Raw genomic sequence first — 26996 nt, forward strand, 5'->3', positions numbered from 1 at the left:
GGCAGTCAGACACTGGGTCCCCATTCTCAAGAGGAGGTATTAGACAATAGGTCTTCACCCCAAGAGTGTGCTAGGAGATTAGAGTACAGGCTGGACTCTGTTCAGGCTCTGTAACCGTGAAATACCCCACAAGCCAGAGCAGCAGATTCCCCTCCCAGCTGTCCTATGGGGTGGCTCACTGTCATCTGTACCACCCGCACACCAAGCAGAAAGGCAACCTGAGAGTGCCAATATGCACAGCATGCAAATCACCTGAGCAGAGGAATGAACTCCTTGTCCCTGAGCTCAAAGAACACTGCCTATTCCCTCAAATCAGTACATGGTGCCATGGGTGTTCTTGACAAAGGAGTTTCTGAGGAAACATTTGCTCACATAGATACTAAAACTTTGGCAGCTCACTACGTTCTGAGATATTCCTAAACTGGTCTTTCATGCCATTGAAAAGCTGATCTCAGGGGCAGTCCAATGGGACACATTTTTGGACGGTCAGAAGCCTAGATTTGTTTCAGGGAATCACAGGGTTAGGAGGGACCAAAAGGGTCATCCACGCTAACTCCCTGCCAAGATTCAGGATTTGTTGTGTCTAAATCATCCAAGACAGACAGCTATCCAGCCTCCTTTTGAAAACCTCTAGTGAAGGAGCTTCCACAACTTTCCTAAAAAGAAAAGGAGGACTTGTGGCACCTCAGAGACTAACCAATTTATTTGAGCATAAGCTTTCGTGAGCTACAGCTCACTTCATCAGATGCATACTGTGGAAACTGCAGAAGACATTATATACACAGAGACCATGAAACAATACCTCCTCCCACCCCACTCTCCTGCTGGTAATAGCTTATTTAAAGTGATCACTCTCCTTACAATGTGTATGATAATCAAGTTGGGCCATTTCCAGCACAAATCCAGGTTTTCTCAGCCTCCCCCCCCACCCCCCACAAACTCACTCTCCTGCTGGTAATAGCTTATCCAAAGTGACCACTCTCCTTACAATGACAGGTTTCAGAGTAACAGCCGTGTTAGTCTGTATTCGCAAAAAGAAAAGGAGGACTTGTGGCACCTTAGAGACTAACCAATTTATTAGAGCATAAGCATAAATTGGTTAGTCTCTAAGGTGCCACAAGTACTCCTTTTCTTTCTCCTTACAATGTGTATGATAATCAAGGTGGGCCATTTCCAGCACAAATCCAGGTTTTCTCACCCCCCACCCCCACCCCCATACACACACAAACTCACTCTCCTGCTGGTAATAGCTCATCCAAAGTGACCACTCTCCCTACAATGTGCATGATAATCAAGGTGGGCCATTTCCAGCACAAATCCAGGTTTTCTCACACACACACACACACACACACACACCCCGGTGGGTGAGAAAACCTGGATTTGTGCTGGAAATGGCCCACCTTGATTTTCATACACATTGTAGTCTCTAAGGTGCCACAAGTCCTCCTTTTCTTTTTGCGAATACAGACTAACACGGCTGTTACTCTGAAACAACTTTCCTAGACACTGTTCCATTGTCCTACTGTTCTTACAGTTAGCAAGTTTTTCCTGAGCTTTAATTTAAATCTGCTATTCCTAATTCTAAAACAAAGTGTTATAAAAATCTGAAAATGATAAAAGCAGAGTATTTGGGGGTATGTTTTGGGAACCCCTTGACCAAATAACTCCAAAATAGCCTCACAAGCTCTATTTCAGACTCTTTTAAAGAGTACCATGTTTAGAAGGAAGATATATATCCACATGGGTTTCAATGCACTTCCAAGTTCATAAGCAGGTCATTTTATGGAGGGTGGCAGCTCTACAGCCCCTTGATTAAACCAGTCAACTTGCCCCCCCATAGAGTGTACCCCACCTTACTCTTAACTTGTCTTTTGGTCAGTGGCGAATCAAATCCTCTGCACCTCCTCGCTCCCTCAAAAGAGTGGAAAACACCAAGCAGAAAAAAGCTTTATATTTATTAAAAAGGTTCAGTTAACAAAAAAATGAGGGCTTCAATCACTTAGGGAGTGATTATGTAAGGTCAGAACAGAGAAAAAGTGCAACATTTGCAGAAATCACTTTTCCAAGGCATTAAAATGGCTCCACTTTTCATGAACCAGTGAATTAAATAAGATGGATTACGTAATGAATGACACCATCACGTTCAGTAGCATCTCCCAGTCCCTCTGTCACCCTGGCTCATGTCTCTCCTTGTCACTTTCTTTCACTTTCATTCTCCCACTCTCTGAGCTCCTATCTGACAGTCTCTGATCCCTACAGTCAGCTACACTCCTCAAGGATCACACAGGCCAGTGACAAACAGGTTGCACAATTCTTGGAGCAATGCGGTTGGTTTCTCCATTTCAGTAGCATCTTGGTCTTTATACTTTAACAATTCAGAGGCCCCATCAAGCCTTATGGTCATACAAACTGATTGTATGGTAGAAGGCTTTCAGGAAGACAAGCGTTCTCCAGGGTCATAGAAATTAGGGTGTCTGAGGCTAGAGAAGTTGATTTCAGGGTCTTTAGAAGGGATGTTTTCCCCAAGTGTCAGGGACACAGTCTGAGCTGTGATTGTTCACTCTGAACCCAAAGCCAGGGGTGGATTCTCTCCCCACTGAAGGAAGCCGGTGGGAAAGTGAAGATTGGGGCATCATTATCAGCATCCAGAAATGTCACCAGCCCCTGTTCATAGTCCAGACAAACCCGGATCCTCCTGGGGACCCAGCTCAGGGGCAGAGGAGTTTTAGGGGAGGTGAGAGCCTGGAACTCACCCCACCACTGCTCCATAGCCCAGATCCCCCACTCAGGGTTAAAGCAGAACAATCCCTTCCTCCTCACAGACTCTCTGGCAACCCCCACAGCCCAGATTATTTCACCTCCCACCTCCACCTCCCAGTAGTATCTCCCAGATGTGAATCCCTCACAGCCCAGCACGCACTCCAGGGTATCAAATCTCTTGGGATTGTTGGGCAGTCTGTGCCATTTGTCTCCCCGTCTGACACTTTTCTGACCCTCAGAGAGGAGGAGTTGGGGATGAGCCGTGTCTGGATCCAGAGTCACATTCACTGAGGAGAGAGGGAAGCAGAGTATTAGAGCCAGAGATCAGCCCTGAGGTGAGTGGCCTGTCCACTCATTCCTATGAATTTAATATATATAATGTGTATGGATATCTATGAAAATCCCAGGGTCAGAGTTAAGGGTGTTTGGATGATAGAATGTTTCTGGGCATTGCTGTGGGCATGAACTCAGCGTTAAGGTTGGTGTTGGATTGTTTGTCTGACTTCAACTTGGGCACGTCTTAGTAATGTTTTTATTTTTAGGACTGGTTGTATCATGGTCAGCATTGGCTTAGCTACAAGTTCAAGAAAACATTTTCATGGGAATTTTCTCATAACTGAAAAATAATCTCCACCTTGAAATCTCACCCTGTCTGTGTGATCCTAGAGTATTCTCTTTTTTTTCCTCCAGTTCAACTGGCAGAGTGTCTACAGGGAAAAAAGATAAAATCAGTGAGATTTTATGTTGTGATATTTATAACAACATCCCCACTCTTAATTCACATAACTGTGTTTTAATTGTGACAGAGAAACAGACAGAGAGGGACAGAGACACACACAGGTCTTTAATACAAACGAGTCTGAAACCTTCCATTTTCTCTTTCATTCAGGCATCTCACAGCAATGGAATCAATATCCATTAAGTCTCTCAACCATCCTAGGAGGTACAATCTCTAAGAGTTGTTTACTGTTCTCTCATTCTCCCTCTCCAACCCTTGGTTGATTTGTCTCATTCTCCTATTGCATTTTGTCATGACCTAGACCCAGATCCTGCAAGGACTTTAGCGTGACTATAATTTTCTCTACTTTGGGCCCTTTGCCATTAATAGAATGTTAAGGGCTTGCAGGATCAGGGCCCTGAGCTGTAAGCTCTTTGGGTCTGTTTGCTCAGCATCTGTACAGAGCTCAGAACAATGTGGTCCTTGTTGTCCATTGACTGAAATACAAACAACAACAAAAACATTGTATAGATTTGGAAATTAAGGCTGGAAGAGGTTTGGCTCAATGGGCCAGACTCATGCCTGCACTGGCAAAGGGATAGAAGGGGGCAGTTTTTGATCTCCCTATTCATAGTATCATCGAATCATAGAATATCAGGGTTGGAAGGGACCTCAGGAGGTCATCTAGTCCAACCCCCTGCCCAGAGCAGGACCAATCCCCAACTAAATCATCCCAGCCAGGGCTTTGTCAAGCCTGACCTTAAAAACTTCTAAGGAAGGAGATTCCACCACCTCCCTAGGTAACGCATTCCAATGTTTCACCACCCTCCTAGTGAAAAAGTTTTTCCTAATATCCAACGTAAACCTCCCCCACTGCAACTTGAGACCATTACTCCTCGTTCTGTCATCTGCTATCACTGAGAACAGTCTAGAGCCATCCTCTTTGGAACCCCCTTTCAGGTAGTTGAAGGCTGCTATCAAATCCCCCCTCATTCTCCTCTTCCGCAAACTAAACAATCCCAGTTCCCTCAGCGTCTCCTCATAAGTCATGTGTTCCAGTCCCCTAATCATTTTTCTTGCCCTCCGCTGGATGTTTTCCAATTTTTCCACATCCTTCTTGTAGTGTGGGGCCCAAAACTGGACACAGTACTCCAGATGAGGCCTCACCAATGTCAAATAGAGGGGAACAATCATGTCCCTTGATCTGCTGGCAATGCCCCTATTCAACGGTTACAGAGGCCAGTACAGGCCTGGCACATGATAGAGAAGTCCTAGGTCCTGGCACAGTTGCACCCTTGTGCCACTGGCCTCCTGTGATATTTGCCAGGTGTACCCAGGGTTGTGAGCACTTCACTGCCACGTGCCTTACCATGAGAAGCCATATCTGCGCCTGCCTTGGGCCAGCTCCCAACTCCATTGGCCATAGGCAACACAAGCACTGCCCTCTAGGCCCCGCAGGCCCTGCAGTCTCACTTCACGTTACTGATTGTCTCATTCCAACCCTCAAACCCTGCAAGCATCTCCCTGGAGCGTCCATCCCCTGGTTCACCGGACACTCGTAGTGTTCACGGATTCGCTGCTTCTAAAGAAACAGTGCACACCAGTTTAGCCGTTACACTTCAGGTCACTGTGCTGCTTGACACAAGGCACTTAGCTATTTTTATATTGAAAACAAGCACCGTATACTTTTATTTAACAAAGAATCAAGATTCAAGTCATAGCAAGTAGTATTGGAAACAAATGGTTACATTTAAAATAGGGCTGTCAAATGACTAAAAAGCATTAATCGTGATTAATCACGAGATTTTAAAAAGTTGTGATTAATCGCAGTTTTAATTGCACTGTTAAACAATAACAGAATAGAATCATAGAATCATAGAATATCAGGGTTGGAAGGGACCCCAGAAGGTCATCTATTCCAACCCCCTGCTCGAAGCAGGACCAATTCCCAGTTAAATCATTACCATTTATTTAAATAGTTTTGCTCTTTGGGGGAAGAGTGTGTGTGCGTGCGTGCTGGGGAAGCGTTGTCTCTTTAAGCAGAGCACTCAGAAGCCTGAGCACTTTTTCAGCCAACAGCAGCTCCTGTCGACCGCACTCATTCCTGAGCTGGCAGCAGCAGCAGACAGGCTCCCCCTGTTCCCTGACCCCAGCTCAGCAGTAACCAGGTACATGGGTGGGGGCAGGGGGAACCCCGACATCAGCCCCCCACCCCACCCCTTCCACTCTGTGAAGAAGAGTGAGGCCAGGTTCCTAGTCTGGAGTAGCTTGGTCTGGCATGGCTCCATGGGTGCGATGGAGGAGCAGCAGTGGAGAAGGGTGATGCGGGGAGGGGCACCCCTGCCCTGGAGGCATGCAGCAGCACCCCCTGAGCACGGCACCCTAGTATGCAATTAATGCACATTAAAAAAAGTGTTGAGTTCTTTTGAGTTAATCACATGCATTAACTGTTATTATTAGGCAGCCCTAATTATTATTTTTATTACCAATATTTGCACTGTACAATTTGCAATCTACAAGTCGAAGCATGAAGGGGCATACAAATATTTAACATATCTGGCACAAAAATACCTTGCAATGCCCGCTACAACAGTGCCATGAAAATGCCTGTTCTCACTTTCAGGTGACATTGTAAATAAGAAGTGGGCAGCATTCAGCAATTGGCTGAACAAGAAGTAGGACTGAGTGCACTTGTAGGCTCTAAAGTTTTACATTGTTTTGTTTTTGAGTGCAGTTATGTAACAAAATATTCTACATTTATAAGTTGCATTTTGACAATAAAGAGATTGCACTCCAGTACTTGAAAGGAATTGAAAAATACTATTTCTTTTGTTTATCTTTGTTACAGTGCAAATATTTGTAATAAAAATAATATAAAGTGAGCACGGTACACTTTGAATTCTGTGTTGTAATTTAAATCAATATACTTTAAAACATAGAAAACATCCAATTTATGATAAATTTAAATTGGTATTCTATTATTGTTTAACAGTGCAATTAAAACTGCCATTAATTGTGACTAATTTTTTTAATTTAGTTAATTTGTTTTGCATTAATTGCTTGAGTTAACTACAATTGAGAGCCCTAATTTAAAACAAAATCATAACACACACTCTAGAGCCCAGGCTCAATTAACAAGGTACTCTCCTATCTAATTAAGTATTGCTCACCCAAAAATCCATGCAGCAATTTACAGCCAGGCTGACTGTGATCCTTCATTCCTGAGGCAAACATGCTGCCAGTCTGCTTCCACACACAGATATATTAGGACAATCCATTGTCCTTATTCCTAAAGAAGACACCCTCCTACTGGTTGTTTTTTTCTGTATTTTCCTTTCTTGTAGATTTCAAAATCTCTTAAAAACATCTGGCTCACTATGCAAATAGGCCTATAGTGTGAGCACACAATATAGAATACCCAAATATCTGGATAGAGATGTGTATCTGTTACTCCCCCAGTGGAAGGAACATTTCCATTGTAGGTCACGCCCAGATATATCCCAACAATTCATTGTCTTTACTTGTAAACAGGACCCCTGCCTGCTCTTTATTCCTTTCTGTAAAATTTTGCTCTTGAAGATTTCTTTTGATGAGCATTTGGCAGAGTAGGCAAACAGGCTCCATTGTGAAACATACAATACCCAAAGCACCCATGACCAGACAGAGAAATAAGTATCTGTAACCTCTTGTTTGAAAGGAATATTCTTGAGCTAAATCACCTCCTAGTGACCCACCCTAATCCCAAATCCTTAAGAACACAATTTTCAGAAGAGACATATAACTACTTAACTTAACTACTAGTGTCTGGACATATATTTTGCAATGATTATGGCAACCAATGGGCTCTTGGTAGAGACCTCACATGCCACCCTTCGGTTAACTACAATTCCTATATCTGACCCAGAGGATCTCTGCAAAACCCTCTGCACCCCCTGTGCCATCTGCCAGTTGGCACCAAGAGGTCCCTGGTTTACACCCCTATTCATCTTTGCAAAGGTGCAGAGTATGAGAGACACATCTTTAACAAGGTCATCCACCTTTTATGACATTGGCAGACCAAGTGCCAGCTCTGACCAAGGCTGTAGGCATTAGCTAAGCACTGACAAACTCATAGCTGGAAACAAACCAGCTCACATGTACATTAGTTTTGTTCAAAATACATATTAGTCTTATATGAATTATTTAATACTTAGACTCTATGAAATGCTTATAAATTGCAGCATGCATTAATCTCCCTTGTAATGCTTGTATTCCATGCTATAAGGAAATATGTCAGTTTTGCTTTATAACTTTGAAAATGTTTGCTCTGAACTTGTAAACCCAAGCATGGGAACTTCCCCCCTTCCCTCCCCCCTTCCCCCCGCCCCTTTAAGGAGACCTATCAAGATTAAATTTGACATTAAGAAACATCACAATACAAAGGATTGGTGAATGGCCCTATCACACCTTGGAAATGCCCCATGCAAGGAAGCTCTTCTCATGGACTGGTAAGCCAAATGTAAAAGAAAAAACAGGGTCACAAGAAGATTTGTCATCTCTTTGCTCTTTGGACTCTCACAGGCCAGAGACATTAAATGAAGACAGAGATGGCCAGGGGCTACCCCTGCGTCTGCCCTAAAAGACATTTTGAATTGACAGATTATTACATCTCTGTCATGTTTAGGAATTTTAGCTGGTAATTCATTTGTGTGTATATTTGCTTGCTTTAACCTGTAAATAACTCTCGTATTTCTTTTTTGTAGTTAATAAACCTTTAGATAGTTTATTATAGGATTGGCTACAGGAATTGTCTTTGGTGTAAGATCAAGGGTACCAGCTGATCTGGGGGAAGTGATTGATCTCTTGGGACTAGAAGCAACCTGAATATATTGTGATTTTTAGTGTAAAGCCTTGTCTACACTACATAATTTTGTCGGCAAAAGTCAGGTTTCATTGACAAAACAGTGGAGGTGTACACACTGCAATGTTCTTTCTGCCAACAAAACTCTCCTGATTAGCCGACAAAATAAAACCACCTCGACAAAAGGCATAGAGCTTTCTGCAACAAAGTTATATCAAGAAAGTGTTAATGTATACACCGCGCTTGGTTATGTTGCTGGAAATGGCCTCTAGGAGGTGTCCCAAAATGCCCATCCTGACTGATCTGGTCAGCAGTTTGAACTCCGCCGCCCTGTACCCAGGTACACACCCTTTAAAGGCCAGGGAATTTTTGAAATTCCACTTCCGGTTTCCTCGGCATGGAGAGCTCACATATCATCTCCCCAGCTGACCATGGTGGCTCCACGCAGCAAACATTCTCCCACTCAGAGTACCCCGCAGTTGTTGGATCTGCTGGTACTATGGGGAGAGGAGGCTGTGCAGTCCCAGCTGCACTCCAGTTGTAGGAACTTCAATACCTATGGGCAGATTTCTCATGGCTTATGAACATGGTACGAACAAGACACTCATCAGTGCTGAGTGAAGATAAAGGAGCTGAGGCAGGCGTACTAGAAGGCACGGGAGGCAAACCGTTGCTCTGGTGCTACGCCAAAGACCTGCTGCTTCTATAAGGAGCTGGCCGCCATCTTTGGCAGTGACCCCATCTCCACCGTCAAGAGCCTCGTGGATACTTTAGCGGGGCTGCAGGCAGCGGACAGTAGACTCAACCCCAAGGACGAAGTTGTGGACAAGGAGTTTGAATTGGAAGACAATGTGGAGCACACAGCAGGGTCGTTCAGTGGTGCAGCGAGTCAGGACCTCTTTTCCACTCAGGAGGGGTCTAGCAAGTCCCAGCAGTCTGGCTCTGGCATGCATGATACAGGAGAGGAGAGCTTTGGTAAGTGATCTTTTTGAGTTGATACTGCTCGGTTATATGAGGTAGAGCTGTCCTTTGGTCTGTATAGTCTAGAAGTGGGTGAAGGGATAGAAATGTACAAGACTAGCTGTGTTTGCATGTGCTCCACTTTCCCCTGTGCAGCTAAGCACTGCAGCAGAACTATGTTTATGCACATCGAGATTTCATGAGAATCCTCCACAGAGATCTCTAGGAACTCTCGTGGAGGTACTTGCCAATCTTCTCCCCAAGGTTCCTTGGCAGAGCTGCTTTATTCCTTCCCCCATTGTAGGAAACTTTCCCATGCCAATCGACAATCACTTGTGCAGGAACCAAAGCAGCACACAGGAGAGCAGCATAGGGACCCAGTCTGAAGTTGCATGCATGCAGGAGATGCTCCCTTGCATCCTTCCTTACCCTCAGGAATGAGATATCGGTTTCAATGACCCCTGCCTGTGGAAAATGGTGGCAGAATTTACAATATTCTTCCTAGTCAGCTGCAGTGATCCCCTAAAAAGTCACCTAGACCCTTTGCCCCATCTTGAGCACCTCTCCTCTGGCCAAACTCACCATGATTAGGGTGCTCACATAGATGTGTGCTTGCCTGGGGACAGTGAGAAAGTGATTTGTATGTAAAAAGTGGTGTACTTTACTATAATGATTCAATGCTATGTGTGAACAAACAATCATGCTTCTGTTTATTGTTTGTTGTGCTCCTGAAGATGTGGCCTTCACGGAAACCCCCTACACACCAGCAGAGTGCCTCCACCAGACAAGGATGCAAAACTATAAAGAAATACCCCATTCTATTGATGTATTCTGTCACAAGTTGGTCCAGTGCCAAAATTGGAATATGTGTGCCATCTATCACCCCACCACAGTTAGGGAATCCCATTGCCGCAAAGCCATTCACTATTTCACTCGCGTTGCCTACAGTCACAGTCCTTTGAACCAGGATGTGACTAATGGCCCTGCACACTTGCGTTAACGCAGCCCCAATGGTGGACTTCCCAGCTCCAAACTGATTTGTGACTGACCGGTAGCAGTCTGGAGTTGTCAGCTTCCACACAGCAACCGCCATGCGCTTCTCCACCAAGATGGCAACTCTCATTTTGGTGTCCTTGCACTGCAGTACCGGGGTGAGCTCCACACACAGTTCCATGAAGGTGGCTTTCCACATCTGAAAGTTCTGCAGCCGCTGCTCGTCATCCCAGACCTACATAATGATGCAACCCCACCACTCTGTGTTTGTTTCCCAAGCTCAAATGTGATGGTCCACCATGTGCAGCTATTCCATGAATGCCAAAAGTAACCTGGTGTTGTTTCCTTCCATGGCACACAGCAGGTCAAGCAGTTCTGATTCCTGTTCAGATTGGGAGTTCATGATATACTGCATGACCATCCGCGATATGTCCATAACAGTGACTGCAACAATACACAGCAGGGCAGGATCCATCTTTTCCGACAGAGATGGCAGGCACACAGTAAACAGGGGCCACTAAAAAGTGGAGTGAAACACAGCCGGAATCCCATGGAATGATGGGAAGGAAAAAACCACGTCAAGGAACGTTGATCCTGCACCCATGATGCACTGTGATCCACTCCACCTTCCCACAACATCTAGCTGCAGGAAGTGGCGAGTAGCACAGTGGGAGAGCTACCCACAGTGCACTGCTCCCACTGTTGATGCTAGAGCACCAAGTGTGGATACGCTCCGCTGACAGAAGGAGCATTGTGTGAATATGCAGAAGCAATGTAATTATACCAGTTTTTGATTGTTGGCATAAATTGGTTGACAAAACCGTGTAGTGTAGACAAACCCTAAATGACCATTTATCCCTAAGCCCAACATACTCTCTACTCCATTATCCAAATAATTAATGAAAATATTGATTAGTACCACACACAGTTCTGATCCCTGTGGTACCCCACTAGACACACCCTTACAGCTTGGCAGTGAATCACTAATAACTACTAGTTGATTATGGATTTCAAACCAGGTTTGCACCCATTTTATAGTAATTTCATCTAGATCCCATTTCCCTAGTTTGCTTATGAGAACATAATGTGGGACTGTGTCAAAAAGCTGACTAAAAGCATGATACAACATATCTAAAGCTTTTCCCCAGCCCCTGGACCAGTAACACTGTTGTAGCCCATACAGCCAGCTTTAGCAATGTGGCATATGGGATCTGTGACACCACACACCAGTCAAGACACTCATTATTTAACTAGTATTGTTCCATAGCAGAGTCCTTGTACATCTCATTCACAGTCTCCTTGCCTGTGCTCGACCTAGATAAGGATGTGTACAGCCATTTGGCTGTTGTCCATCCCTTAAGTCATTTCATAAGAACATAAGAGAACATAAGAGCAGCCATACTGGGTCAGACCAAAGGCCCATCTAGCCCAGTATCCTGTCTTCCGACAGTGGCTAATGGCAGGTGCCTCAGAGAGAATGAACAGAACAGGCAATCATCAAGTGACCATCCCATGTCGCCCATTCCCAGCTTCTGGCAAACAGAAACCAGGGACACCATCCCTGCCTATCCTGGCAACATCTCAAAGCAACATCTATAGGGAACACATCAACATTCCTCCTTTGGTGAGCAATCACACAGAAAGCCAAACCTGGAAGATCCCACAGATGGCCTGTTGCTCAGAAAAGGGCCATCACTACATTTGTAGATGGGATGTGTTTGAGGTGGATACTGTCCTGTGTGGACTGCAGGGAGAAGATCATCTATAGAACCTATCACATCTTTGTGCCAGGTCAGACTGACCAAATGGAAGACATGGATGGAGAGGGTGATCTATGATGGAAATGACCAGTATTGTGTAGTAACCAGCCAACGAAAGTATCTCAATTGGAGTGTCAGGTCACAGAGCCAAATTTCTGTTTTACCCAAAAACAACATACTTTAATAGGGCACATAGTGATTTCTCCTGTCCCTGCACTTGAAAGCACCACTATTATTATATCTGACCCAACCTATCAAGACCTAATAGTCCAAAGCACACCAACATTTCTTGTTTATATTCCCCCACTGAATTTACACTTGAAACATTTAGTGGATCAAAAAGACACACACCTCATACAAATGATCAATAATGTCAATGAGGCTGAGCAATCTTTTATCCACTTGATTAATAGAGGTGATGAAGTCCTAGCAGCACCATTACAAACAAAAATTGAGTTAAAAGGATGGGTTATCATCCGAGGCATTGCAATAGGATTATATTCATTGCATTCGGGTGCATGCAGTGTAAAATCAGGAGATTAAGTACAAAGGGTCAAGTGACCCAACAACAACCTAGGGGGATTAAAGAGGATGAATCAAGCCAAAGTGTAAGCATGGGACCTACAACAGGGACATATCTGGTACCAGAGCATCCATATGCTGCATTTATAACTACACAGCCAGAATCAATCCTTCAGGTCCTTTAACCTCAGTAACAGGAGACAGACTGGCACCAGAACCTCCCCCTCAGGTAATCAACCATCTACATCATAATATATGTGATAGGGTTCATGTGCAATCACCCCATCAAAAGGAGGACTTATAGCCCATGGCCAGCTTTAGCATTTTATTTTTACTTTGCAGTAATGCAGGGAACCTAGAGGCCTGTATCCTGTAATATATTGGCTTAAGCAGTTAGCATGTGGCATAACTAAGTTAGCGTGAGGCTTTGAGGCCTATAACCTTACCACTAGATTCCCACAGATGAGAGTATGTGAGTAAATGAGCATTTGTGTGAGGAATCATACAATATTTCATCTTATCTCTGTATTTTGCTGTCTTTGTATGTGGTATAGATCTCTTTTGTCTTCACTAATTGTGCTAATAGAAGTAGTTAAAGCTTTGCTTTGCCCTCAGTGTGAGTGTCTCCATTGTGCACACCAGGGTTCCCAATCAGACTTAATAACCTTAATTCTGTTGTGCCTGATTCTGGGACTAGAATCCTACTGCAATCCCCCAGCTCTTTAAATTAGAATTAATAGAAAATATAAGCAGTTACCACTAAAGAACTGGGCTATACTGTCAAAGAAGGAAACTAGGTTGGTTTGGCATAGTTTGTTCTTGACAAATCCATGCTGACTATTCCTTATAACCTATTATTCTCTAGGTGTTTACAAATTAATTCCTAGTATATGTCTACTTTCCAATATGTATTAAATAGCTACATAAACTAATTATGAACCATTCGGACAGAGCACATCTCTTCCCACATGCTCAGAGACTCATCCTGATTTCCTCTCCTTGATCTCATCTCAGTACCTTTGAACTTCCTCAGCGTCTCCATTAGAGCAATAGTTTTCTGGGAGAAATCACTCAGGTTCTTTTCCAATTCAGGAGAAATCTCCACTGGCTGCTGGAACTTCCCCTTCTCACACCTGGAGAAAAACAATCTCTTGTTCTATTTCATTTAGTAACTTATTATAATTTTGGCTTGTAAAAGATGCTGCTCTAATGGGCCTGGCATTAAAATTCCTCTACTTCTGCCAGCCACAGAGCAGGTGCAGGATAGACCATGGCAGTGCAACCTTCTCCCCAAAAGTCCTATGAATGTTGTCCAACTCTGGCCTGGAGACACCAGCTTTAGGGTTAAAAGGAGAGAAGCAGTGGGGGCAAAAGATCTATCTGGCTTTAAGATTAAACTCGATAAGTTTATGGAGGAGATGGTATAATGGGATAACATGATTTTGGTCTTTAATTATTCATGGTAAATAGGCCTAATGGCCTGTGATGGGATGTTAGATGGGGTGGGATCTGAGTTATCCAGGAAAGAATTTTCTGTAGTATCTGGCTGGTGAATCTTGCCCATATGCTCAGGGTTTAGCTGATCGCCATATTTGGGGTCGGGAAGGAATTTTCCTCCAGGGCAGATTGGAAGAGGCTCTGGGGGTTTTTCACCTTCCTCTGCAGCATGGGACATGGGTCACTTGCTGGAGGATTCTCTGCACCTTGAAGTCTTTAAACCATGATTTCAGGACTTCAGTAGCTCAGACATAGGTGAGAGGTTTTTCGCAGGAGTGGGTGGGTGAAATTCTGTGGCCTGCGTTGTGCAGAAGGTCAGACTAGATGATCATAATGGTCCCTTCTGACCTTAGTATCTATGAATCTATGAGAGTTAAATCTCCATGGCCAATTCACTCCTTGGCATCCAGCCTGGTAGGCGTAGTATTGTAGACATCTGTCAAGTGAAAACTAGATGGACTCACCAACTCCCCCCACCCTATCTCATGGCACACGACAAGCCACAGGGGCCTTCAGGTAGGAAAGACCCTTGATCACTGCTGACCTGGGTAGGATTGTTGCCAATGCTCTAGAGGTGAAAGGCCCAGATTCCACCCCAGAATCCAGAGATAGCCAGCCCTCCAGGGAGGTGACATCTCTAGGAAATATTTTAGGTTAATTATCTTTTCCATAGAGTGGACAATGCCAGATTCATCTATTAAATGATGAGAACCTCAGGATTAAATTAATCAGAGAGATTTGTATCCAAAATGTGACCTGCCCCACACATTTTGCACTGGAGCCCTGTCAAGATGACATTTTAACATGGTCTCCCAGCACATTCCCAACATTGTGAAGTGTGAAGGTAAGTGAGAAGGAGCCGCAGTACCTGCTCAAGGTGCTTCTGACATCCTAGAGGGGAGAGAACGAGAAAAAGAATCTTAGATCCACATGGCAGATGCTGGGGATCCCAGGAATAGGATTTTGTAAACATGGGAAAAGGAGACCCCTGCCCTGGCCTCAGAGCCATTCATTGGCTGCGCTAATGGGGCTTTTACATCTCTTATATCTGAATCTGTAACTCTTCAAAGAGCAATAAATACTGACATTTCTGCACTGCATGCACTGAGTTATACTGAGATCTCTAATTGCTGGACTCTAGTACCCATGATTCAAGAGCTGTCCTGTCCCAGTATTGGGATCTGAGATATATTTAACTCAGTCTCACCTGCAGGAATTCACTCCCTTGCTTCTGACACTTCCCCTCCACCTCAATGATCAACTCACTGAGACGGGAAATCTCCTCAGAGCATTTGGTGATACTTTCATTCTGTATCTTTACAACCTCCTTGTCCAGCTTTTCTAGCTGGGCCAGTAGGAGTCGCTCTTGTTCCTCCAGGAACTGCCACAGTTGCTGAAATTCAGACACAATCTTCTGCCTCTTGGTTTGTGTTTGTTTCTGTTTAAAAAAAAATAAAAGGCAGGGCAGGTACATGGAGAGTCTGAGGTCCTGAGTGTGCAGGAGAGAGACTGTCTTTGCAATCTCTAAGACTTCTGACATTTGACTATATCCTGTAGTTACTAGGCAGAGGATTTTCTAACACCTTCCCATTTGGCCCCAATCTCTCTTAAAGGGCCATTTCTCTGTTTGGCAAGGTCAGGATATTGAGCTATCATTGTTCTCTGAGTATCCAGATCCAGGGCAGCAGGAGGCAGGACTCAGCACTGTACCTGGGCAAAATTTTTCACACTAAAAATTTTTTAGGTCAAATGCAGATTTGGTGACACAAACATTCATGGATTATGCCAATTTCACCAAATGTTTTTATTTAAAAAACCTGAAAAAAATCAGAACATTTCATTTCCACATTTTCAGAAGAAAGTGAAATCTCCTTGTTTTTAATACAATTAAACAATTTTTTTAAAAATGCATATAATCAAAAAAAAGCATTTGGATTTTGTTGAAATGAAACATTTCATTGACACAAATAGCCTTTGATTTACTGAAAATTTAGAAAAAAAAATTGTATTTGGTATCCCCCAAAGTGCTACTTTTCCTTAAATGTCCAGTGAATGAAAAAATTTGTTGTTCAAACAACTGTATTGAGAACTACATTGACAGAGATGATGGGGAGAAAAAAAAGAGCCAAACAATTAAATAATTCAACAAGGAACTGCAGGCTCAGACAGATAGCACTGAATTGGGCACATTCAGTTCACCTTGGGAAGCTTTTCATCCAAGGCACAAAGGCTAGTAATTCATTCATTCATTGAAATAAAGTTTCCATTCTGAAGAAGATGATGATGGCTTTCTCTAGGGAGAGTTTTCAGATCCTCTGTCTAAATGCGTGTGCGCACACCCACCCACACATACTATCCTGTGATCATGGAACAACACACAAAATCCCACATTCACCAGAACCACGGAGACCTCCCAGAACATGTCCCTGCAGGTTAATAACAATGGGAACCTACCAGATATTCCTGGATTCTCTTCTTTCCAATCACATTCAGTTTCAGGAGCTTTCCTCTCTCTTTCCTCAGAGTCTTCAAATGGGTCTGAAATTTCTTCTGAAGAAACAGAAATGTTTTGGTTGGTTTGATTTTACAGGTGAGAGTGGGGTGATCTTTCCCCGCCAAACAAATATAAATGAATAAATAAACAATAAAACACTCTACTGATGACTGGAGAACCTAGTAGGTTTGTGATATCAGAGATACCAAGGAAATGAAACCTCCTTAATAGACCATGGGAGTAGCTTATATTTGTACTTTTGGGAATAATTTGGCCCAGTTTCTCTATTGAATTAAACCAGCATGAAACTGGGGTCACATCCTTGGATTTTTCTTTCACCATGTGAAATAACCTATTTTTTGAGTTTTCACTAACAAAGTGATATAAATCCCAGAAGCTATCAGAGCCAGAAATATGGGCTGGATTCCCAAATCCCATTCAGCTTCAGCCCTGAACTCCTGGGGATGGCGCTGACTGGACAGAACTGGTCTAAGGGCAAGTGCAAACCCCATTAGAGGTGCTGATTTGTGTTAAGAACGGTTGAGTTTTGCCTTAGTGCTGTCCTGAACCCTTTTGGTGGGAATGCCCTCTGGGTAGCTACCCCTTAGTTCCTAGCAAAGAGCCCAGAAACAGCGGATTGTTGGATATTTGGAAAGGCTGCATTGTGGGACTAATGGAACCACTTTGGCTGGTCCTTGCCCACATACACAATAGAACAGACTGACACAGGTCAGCACTGCCCAGGGGTTAGTTTTGCTGCAATCCAGTCTAATCCTGTTATAACCATACAGCTAAGGGTAGCCTAGAATTCCTCCTTACCTGTAAGGCATTAAGAAGCTCAAATAACCTGGTTGGCACCTGGCCAAAAGGACCAATGGGGAAAGAAGATACTTCCAAAACTTGGGGAGAGGGGAAGGCTTTGTTTTGTGTGTTCTCTTGGGAAGCAGAGAAGCGTCAGGTCAGAAAACTCCTTCTCCTATAAACCATCCTGTACAAGTCTCTGATATTACAAAAAGAGTAAGTAAATAAGGCAAGATGCGTTAGATTACCTTTTGTTTTCAACTTGTGAATTTTCCCTTTGCTAGAGGGAGGTTTATTCCTGTTTTGTGTAACTTTGAAACTAAGCCTAGAGGAAGTTCTGCTGTGTTTTTGAATCTTTTGTTACCCTGTAAAGTTATTTTCCATCCTGATTTTACAGAGGTGATTTTTACCTTCTTTTTTAAATAAAATCCTTCTTTTAAGAACCTGACTAATTTCTCTATTGTCCTAAGACCCAAGCGGTTTGGGTCTGTGATCACGTTGTAACCAATTGGTTAGGATGTTATTCTCAAGCCTCCCCAGGAAAGGGGGTGTAAGGACTTGGGAGGATATTTTGGGGGAATAGGAACTCCAAGTGGTCCTTTCCCTGATTCTTTGTTAAATCACTTGGTGGCAGCGTATCCTCCAAGGGCAAAGAATTTGTGCCTTGGGGAAGCTTTAATCTAAGCTGGTAGAAATAAGCTTAGGGGGTCTTTCATGCGGGTCGCCACATCTGTACCCTAGAATTCAGAGTGGGGAGGGAACCCTGACAAATCCCAATGGTATTTGGCATTGACCCGCGCTGTCTGAAGTCCTCAAAGTGCTTGGGGTCCACACAGTGTTTAGCTCAGTGACTTTGTCTAGTGCAGGCCGGCATCTGAGTTTAACTCCTCATGGAGTAACACAGGAATTCCGAATCCCAGTGAGAAACCCCATCTCCCTGCTGGGCCTGGGACCCTTACAAAGGAGTCTTTCCCACATAATGGCCACTCTTCATCACTGCATAGCGCTGCTGGGGAGGCAGCATGGACCAGTGGTTAGTGCCCTGGCCTGAGACTGGGGAGATGTGAATTTTACTCCCAGCCCTGTCACTGAGCTGCCAGGTGAGTTTGGGATGAAAATAATAATAAAAATAAATATTGTGATATAAATCAGTAATAACAACAGCTTGTAACATCCCCTTCTCCAGTCTGAAGGCTGCACTCGCACATAGACTGGCCTGCAGCTCTTGTGACTTAAACCTCACTGGTCGTTTAACAGCTTCAGATGAGTTGAGAGGTCCCTTATCTCACCATTTATCTTTCATGCCTTCATTTTTGCCTTTTTCCACATTCCCCTAAGCATTTCCTTTTATATCATTTTTCATACAGTGAATGCTGCAGTACATCAGTAGCTGTAGGAGGGAGCAATCAAATAAAACCAGCAAGTTATGATTAAGTTAACCTGTAATTAAAATTCAGTTAGAATGATTCACATGAGGCAATGATTCCCTACCTTGTACTCCTGGGCAGCCTCCTCTATGAGAACCACAGTGTGAGCTCTGTGAGCCTGGGATCTGTCACACACCACACAGATGAGGGTTTGATCCTCTTCACAGAACAGTTTGAGAGGCTCCTTGTGTTCCTCACACACACCATCCCTTCCTGCTCCTTTTGCTTTGTGTAAATTCAGCTGTTTGACTATTTCTAGGACATTTGCCAGCTGCCTGTTCAGCTTAAGGTTTCTCTGTTGCACAGTTTCTCTGCACTGAGGGCAGGAGAAGTCTGTGTCAGATCCCTGCCAGCACTGGGTGACACAGGCTCGGCAGAAATTGTCCCCACACTCCAGAGTGACAGGTTCTGTGAAATACTCCAGACAGATGGGACAAGTCACTTCTTCCTGGAGACTTTCCACGGATTTCTCTGCAGCCATGGCTCCCTCTGGACAGTGTAACTGGGTAAGTTTCATTTTCCTGAGCTCAGAGACTCACCCCGCCTACAGCAGCAACTGGGCGTTTCTCTTCCTGTCACTGACTTTTGCTGTTTGCTGAGCTGGATGGAGCCAGTTGATGACATTACAGCCCAGGAGGCCTTTGTGGAAAATGTGCCAATAAAGCTCTGACTGTCCCCTTACTAAAACTCAGTGAGGGTATTTTGGTTGGCTTACTCCCAGTGCCAAAAGAAAGGGGAAGGGTCGATGGGAAATCAGGACCCTGAGACTGACAGTCCCCAGGGGAAATGGGGAGAGGCCAATGCTCCAGGTCAGCCTGACTGACAGGGCGGGCAGGCTAATCAGGGAGTCAGGGGGGTCCCCTCCTGCGTGTGAGCTGGAATTGCCTGGGTCAGGCAGAGTGGGGCTGAGCTAAAGAGAAAGCAGGGGCCTGAGCTGAGCTGGGGAGCAGAGCTGGGCCAGATCCAGAGGAGCCAGAAAAGCAGCGCAGGAAGCAGGTCGCTGCTGGGAGCAGAGTCACAGAAGCAGCCCCCAGAGCAGACTTGTCCTGGGGGGAGAGCTGCAGCAACCAGAGCCAGGGGGGCCAGAGAAGCAGCCCAGGGAACTGGAGGCAGAGCAGCAGCAGCAGCCGCCGTGCTGAGGCAGAGTGGTGGAGCTGGAGCTCGGGCTGGAGGAGTCCGGAGCTGGGTGCGGTGAGCAGCTGGGGAGAGCAAGGGGGACCCTGGGCAGCGGGCCCAGTGCAGGGAGATGCCCCCAGCCAAGAGGCCTTGCAGGCCAGACTTGGAGGGGGGATCGTAACCCCGACGGGGCAGATGACACTGGGGAGATGGGTCCTGCCACCTAGAGCGTGTGGCCACCTCCAGAGCAAGTTCCTGCAGCATCCCTGCAGCACAGCCAGAGCCTGGGCAGGAGGCCTGGGACGTGTGAAGAACAGACTGAACTGCCCTTACCTTCCAGAGACGCTCGTTGTGACGTCCCCTTGCCACAGAGCAGGGTGATGTGTTTTCCTTTAACCTTTCCCATTTTTCCCTTATTTTTTAAAATCGATTGCTGTTTAATAAATTGTATTTGCTTTGAACTGTATGTAATGATCAGTGGGTCAGGGAAGCATCCAGTGCAGAGAGAGCACCCCGGAGTGGGGACACCCTAGACCCTGCCCTAAGTGACCACAACAAGGTTGGGGGTTGAGTCCCCCAGGAATCCTGGGCCCAGCCTTGTTAGGGTTACAAGGACTCTGCCAGACAGAAGAGTGGAAGGGGAGTCCTCTAGGACAGTCAGGGTTCTGGGTAAAGGGAGTGGGAGTGAGGACTCAGATCCTTTCGCTAGCCCACTTCACCGGGGTAGTGTATAAGCCAGGAAAGTTCCCCACAATAGCGGGACCATTCCCCCGCTTACATCTGCAAGCCCCTGAGCTGATGTGGTCACTGGGGCTTCACACAAGCATCAGTACCCAGCCGGGATGCTGAGCTTGCAGGACCAGGGTTTGTTTGTCTAAGGTAGAGGTGGCCAACCTGAGCCTGAGAAGGAGCCAGAATTTACCAAAGTACATTGCCAAAGAGCCACAGTAATACATAAGCAGCCCCCTATCATCTTCCCCCCATCCCAGCTCCTCCCACCTACCGTCAGCCATGCCAATCAGCGCCTCCCCCTTCCTCCCCACACCTCCCAATCAGCTGTTTTATAGCATGCAGGAGGCTTGGGGAAGGAGCGAGGGCATGACAGGCTCAGGGGGCGGGGGGAAGGAAGGGGTGGAGTGGAGGCAAGAATCATAGAATCATAGAATAACAGAGTTGGAAGGGACCTCTGGAGGCCATCTAGTCCAACCCCCTGCCCAGAGCAGGACCAATTCCAACTAAATCATCCCAGCCAGGGCTTTGTCAAGCCTGACCTTAAAAACTTCCAAGAAAGGGGATTCCACCACCTCCCTAGGTAACGCATTCCAGTATTTCACCACCCTCCTAGTGAAAGAGTTTTTCCTAATATCCAACCTAAATCTCCCCCACTGCAACTTGAGACCATTACTCCTTGTCCTGTCATCTGCTATCACTGAGAATAGTCTAGATCCATCCTCTTTGGATCCACCTTTCAGGTAGTTAAAAGAAGCTATCAAATCCCCCCTCATTATTCTCTTCCGTAGACTAAACAATCCCAGTTCCCTCAGCCTCTCCTCATAAGTCATGTGTTCCAGACCCCTAATCATTTTTGTTGCCCTTCGCTGGACTCTCTCCAATTTCTCCACATCCTTCTTGTAGTGTGGGGCCCAAAACTGGACACAGTACTCCAGATGAGGCCTCACCAATGTCTAATAGAGGGGAACGATCACGTCCCTCGGTCTGCTGGCCATGCTCCTACTTATACACCCCAACATGCCATTGGCCTTCTTGGCAACAAGGGCACACTGTTGACTCATATCCAGCTTCTCGTCCACTGTCACCCCTAGGTCCTTCTCTGCAGAACTGCTGCCGAGCCATTCGATCCCTAGTCAGTAGCGGTGAATTGGATTCTTCCGTCCTAAGTGCAGGACTCTGCACTTGTCCTTGTTGAACCTCATCAGATTTCTTTTGGCCCAATCCTCCAATTTGTCTAGGTCCCTCTGTATCCTATCCCTACCCTCCAGCGTACCTACCACTCCTCCCAGTTTAGTGTCATCCGCAAACTTGCTGAGAGTGCAATCCACACCATCCTCCAGATCATTAATGAAGATATTGAACAAAACCGGCCCCAGGACCGACCCTTGGGGCACTCTGCTAGATACCGGCTGCCAACTAGATATGGAGCCATTGATCACTACCCATTGAGCCCGACAATCTAGCCAACTTTCTACCCACCTTGTAGTCCATCCATCCAGCCCATACTTCTTTAACTTGCTGACAAGAATACTGTGGGAGACCGTGTCAAAAGCTTTGCTAAAGTCAAGGAATAACACATCCACTGCTTTCCCTTCATCCACAGAACCAGTTATCTCATCATAGAAGGCAATTAGATTAGTCAGGCATGACTTGCCCTTGGTGAATCCATGCTGACTGTTCCTGATCACTTTCCTCTCCTCTAAGTGCTTCAGAATTGATTCCTTGAGGACATGCTCCATGATTTTTCCGGGGACTGAGGTGAGGCTGACCGGCCTGTAGTTCCCAGGATCCTCCTTCTTCCCTTTTTTAAAGATTGGCACTACATTAGCCTTTTTCCAGTCTTCCGGGACTTCCCGCAATCGCCATGACTTTTCAAAGATAATGGCCAATGGATCTGCAATCACATCCGCCAATTCCTTTAGCACTCTCGGATGCAACGCATCCAGCCCCATGGACTTGTGCACGTCCAGTTTTTCTGAATAGTCCCGAACCACTACTTCCTTCACAGAGGGCTGGCCACCTCCTCCCCATGCTGTGCTGCCCAGTGCAGTAGTCTGGGAGCTGACCTTGTTCGTGAAGACAGAGGCAAAAAAAGCATTGAGTACATTAGCTTTTTCCACATCCTCTGTCGCTAGGTTGCCTCCCTCATTTAGTAAGGGGCCCACACTTTCCTTGGCTTTCTTCTTATTGCCAACATACCTGAAGAAACCCTTCTTGTTACTCTTAACATCCCTCGCTAGCTGCAACTCCAGGTGTGATTTAGCCTTCCTAATTTCATTCCTACATGCCCGGGCAGTATTTATATACTCTTCCCTGGTCATTTGTCCAATCTTCCACTTCTTGTAAGCCTCTTTTTTGTGTTTAAGATCAGCAAGGATTTCACTGTTAAGCCAAGCTGGTCGCCTGCCATATTTACTATTCTTTCTACACATCGGGATGGTTTGTCCCTGTAACCTCAATAAGGATTCTTTAAAATACAGCCAGCTCTCCTGGACTCCTTTCCCCTTCATGTTATTCTCCCAGGGGATCCTGCCCATCAGTTCCCTGAGGGAGTCAAAGTCTGCTTTTCTGAAGTCCAGGGTCCGTATTCTGCTGCTTTCCTTTCTTCCTTGTGTCAGGATCCTGAACTTGACCATCTCATGGTCACTGCCTCCCAGGTTCCCACCCACTTTTGCTTCCCCTAATAATTCTTCCCGGTTTGTGAGCAGCAGGCCAAGAAGAGCTCCGCCCCTAATTGGTTCCTCCAGCACTTGCACCAGGAAATTGTCCCCTACAGTTTCCAAAAACTTCCTGGATTGTCTGTGCACCGCTGTATTGCTCTCCCAGCAGATATCAGGATGATTGAAGTCGCCCATGAGAACTAGGGCGTGCGATCTAGTAGCTTCTGAGACTTGCCGGAAGAAAGCCTCGTCCATCTCATCCCCCTGGTCCGGTGGTCTATAGCAGACTCCCACTACGACATCACCCTTGTTGCAGACGCTTCTAAACTTAATCCAGAGACTCTCAGGTTTTTCTGCAGTTTCATACTTGAGCTCTGAGCAATCATACTGCTCCCTTACATACAGTGCAACTCCCCCACCTTTTCTGGCCTCCCTGTCCTTCCTGAACAGTTTATACCCATCCATGACAGTACTCCAGTCATGCGAGTTATCCCACCAAGTCTCTGTTATTCCAATCACATCATAATTCCCTGACTTTGCCAGGACCTCCAGTTCTCCCTGCTTGTTTCCCAGGCTTTGTGCATTTGTATATAGGCACTTGAGATAACCCGCTGATGGCCCCTCGTTCTCAGAATGAGGCAGGAGCCCTCCCCTCTCACACGCTCCTGCTCGTGCCTCCTCCCAGTATCCCCCTTCTCCACTTACCTCAGGGCTTTGGTCTCCTTCCCCCGGTGAACCTAGTTTAAAGCCCTCCTCCCTAGGTTAGCCAGCCTGCTCGTGAAGATGCTCTTCCCTCTCTTCGTTAAGTGGAGCCCGTCTCTGCCTAGCACTCCTCCTTCATGGAACACCATCCCATGGTCAAAGAATCCAAAGCCTTCTCTCCAACACCACCTGCGTAGCCATTCATTGACTTCTACGATTCGACGGTCTCTACCCCGGCCTTTTCCTTCCACGGGGAGGATGGACGAGAACACAACTTGCGCCTCATACTCCTTTATCCTCCTTCCCAGAGCCACGTAGTCTGCAGTGATCTGCTCAAGGTCATTCTTGGCAGTATCATTGGTGCCCACGTGGAAAAGCAGGAAGGGTAGTGGTCCGAGGGCTTGATGAGTCTCGGCAGACTCTCCGTCACATCGTGAATCTTAGCCCCTGGCAAGCAGCAGACTTCTCTGTTTTCCCGGTCAGGGCGGCAGATAGATGACTCAGGCCCCCTGAGGAGAGAGTCCCCGACCACCACAACCTGCCTCCTTCTCTTAGGAGTGGTGGTCGTGGAACCCCCAACCTTAGGACAGTGCATCTTATGCCTTTCAACTGGTGGAGTCTCCTTCTGCTCCCTTCCCCCAGACATATCATCTGGGCCACTCCCTGCAATGGTACCTATGGAGAGAACATGAAAACGGTTACTTACCTGTATCTGCGTTGCTGGTACATGGACGTTCCCCCTTCTTCTTCTGCAGGTCACATGTTGCCAAATTTCTTCACCGTCCTCCTGTCCCCGCTGCGCAGCCTGCTCTGAATCTTCAGAACCTTGTGCCCGTGGAAGCATATCCTGACGTCTGTCCAGGAAATCTTCAGTTTCTCTTATGCAACGCAGGGTCGATACCTGTTGCTCCAGACCTTGAACCTTCTCTTCCAATATGGAGACCAGCTTGCACTTTGTACACACAAAGTCGCTTCTGTCCTGTGGAAGAAAGACAAACATGGCACATCCAGTGCAGGTCACAACAGCTGAACACTCCCCATCCATATTACCTTCCTACTACGAGCTTCCTCAGGAGATGCAGTAATTACTCAGAGAAGCCATTAGGATGTAAGCCTCAGTGGGCTCACCCCAGGCGAACTCCCAGGCAAACTCCTGCTGTTTGCTGCTCTGCTGTCCCCCGCTGGTCAGCTGGTTTGCGGAGCGCCGGCTTTTTTAAACAGCCAGGCTCACCTGAAACAAAACACTCCCAACTCCCTCCCTTTTCAGCCAACCAATCAAGCACTCACTCAAACTTCCAAGCTGCCCTCACTACAAACACTCAGATCCTCTCACCAAACACACACTCAGATACCCAGGCCTGAGGCAGAGCCAGGGGTTGAGCGGTGAGCAGCCCCCGGCACACTGGAAAGTTGGCGCCCGTAGCTCCAGCCCCGGAGTCGGTGCCTGCGCAAGGAGCCGCATATAAACTTCTGAAGAGCCGCAGGTGGCTCTGGAGCCACAGGTTGGCCACCCCTGGTCTAAGGAGTGATACTAAAGTCACAAGCTAAAAATTGGGTTAAGCTGGAAGGCCTGATTCTCATTTACACTAAGGCTTCTCTGGCCGTGTGCAGGGGCCTTAATGCCAGCAGTGTAGCCAACTCTCATGTTTTCATCATGTGGGTCATGATATTTCATGTGTTTCCTAAAGCCCCAGCTCCTGGAATCAAGTGATGAGATGAGACTCCTGTCTTTCATTTTCTAAACAAAAATTTCTAGACCTTGTAGCTGCAGAGAAAAACTTGAAAATATGGCCCACGTGCAGCCTAAAAGTCTGAGAAATGAGAAGGAAAACAAAAAGAACCCAACACTTATTATGAACTAGTATTTTAAATGTAATTATTTTAGGGTAATTTCATCATTTTGCGGGGGCCTGACTCCTGATTTTTAAATGATTGACAATAGTGTGCCACTGAGAATTGAGGCTTTATCTCTCGGTCAGACACCCATGGAGAGCCCCCTAAAGGAGTGTCATCGTTTGTCTGAAACAGCACAGGCAAGGGAAAGGGAACTAGAGGCAAGCCATGGGAATGCACTTGGAGCTGGGCTGTGGCCCCAAGCAACAAATGAGCACAGCCCCCCTGAACTGGGGCTGAACTCAAAAGATAAAGGAGAATGTTCACTTTTATATTTAGGTCCTGTAGGATTCATACAAGGTTCATGCACTTGGCAACATTCAGGGCACACCCGGAGTGTTGTGTAGGAGCCGTGCACACACAGCTCCTCTCAAGGGCATGAACCTTGGAATCTCGCCCAGATGACATGAACCGTGGGAAGCCTCCCAGGACTGGGCTCAAGGCCCGAGAGCAAGGAATGCGGTAGATAGAAATTGGTAAATAAGAATGTTAAACAAAACCAGTGTATTCCTTTTATCTGTTGGAGAATGTAATGCGCGGGGGGAGAGAAAGAATAAAGGAGAGGGTGGAAAGCTGACAGGAGCAGCCCGTCGGCAGACCAGCCTGTTTGCTTGCTTAAAGCTTTGTGCTGTCTTGTATTTGAACCGCAACAACTGGCGCCCAAACGTGGGGCCCTCAGCACTCACCTCGCCTGGCAAGGGTTTCAGACGCGTCACTCATCCGCTTCGTGGATCCCGGTGAGTATTTTTCGTCATGGTAAGTATGGGAAGCTCCCTCTCTGCTTTGCAAGTGCAACACCGCAATGAGCTACAGTATTTGCTGTGTAAGGCTCAGCATGACTGCCCCACTCGAGAACTCACTCTCCTGCTACAGGAGGTGAGTGCCCAATGCCCGTGGTACCCTGAAGCCAGAACCCTTAAGCTAGCAGACTGGGAGCGGTTGGGCCAGACATTGCACAAAGAGCCTTGGGCGCCCATGCAGGCTTTACATGCCTGGCACCCCTGCCACGACACGATACAGCGTGTGTTAGCCGACGGCCAAGGATGTTTGGTGAGGTGCCAGCTATGCCCGTTTATACCATCCATGACTTTAACCGCTAGGACGTACTGTCCCTTCGCGGC

At 46.2% G+C, this 26996-nt stretch overlaps 3 protein-coding genes across 3 annotated transcripts in view; 1 reads left to right on the forward strand and 2 right to left on the reverse strand.

Annotated features, from left to right (window-relative positions):
• The window catches only part of LOC311530265 (uncharacterized protein), a gene marked incomplete at its 3' end in the record, with an annotated part of 506005 nt that overhangs the window by 220812 nt on the left and 258197 nt on the right, over window positions 1-26996 (reverse strand). The window lies entirely within an intron of this gene.
• On the reverse strand, window positions 1937-19507 carry LOC311531232 (zinc finger protein RFP-like). The gene is made up of 7 exons (XM_084648456.1): window positions 18837-19507; window positions 16505-16600; window positions 15258-15488; window positions 14919-14941; window positions 13571-13686; window positions 3408-3467; window positions 1937-3047 (listed from the first exon to the last, which is right to left on the reverse strand). The coding sequence occupies exons 1-7, from the start codon at window positions 19287-19289 to the stop codon at window positions 2530-2532; spliced, it is 1497 nt and encodes a 498-aa protein (XP_084504582.1). The 5' UTR covers window positions 19290-19507; the 3' UTR covers window positions 1937-2529.
• LOC311530201 (uncharacterized protein) lies at window positions 19423-25815 on the forward strand (the record flags this gene model as incomplete). The annotated part of the gene is made up of 3 exons (XM_084646674.1): window positions 19423-19426; window positions 19648-19963; window positions 24738-25815. The coding sequence occupies 3 exons, from the start codon at window positions 19423-19425 to the stop codon at window positions 25342-25344; spliced, it is 927 nt and encodes a 308-aa protein (XP_084502800.1). The 3' UTR covers window positions 25345-25815.

The sequence above is a fragment of the Lepidochelys olivacea genome (genome assembly GCF_965140295.1).
Source record: "Lepidochelys olivacea isolate rLepOli2 genome assembly, chromosome: 14".
Lineage (NCBI taxonomy): Eukaryota > Metazoa > Chordata > Testudines > Cheloniidae > Lepidochelys > Lepidochelys olivacea.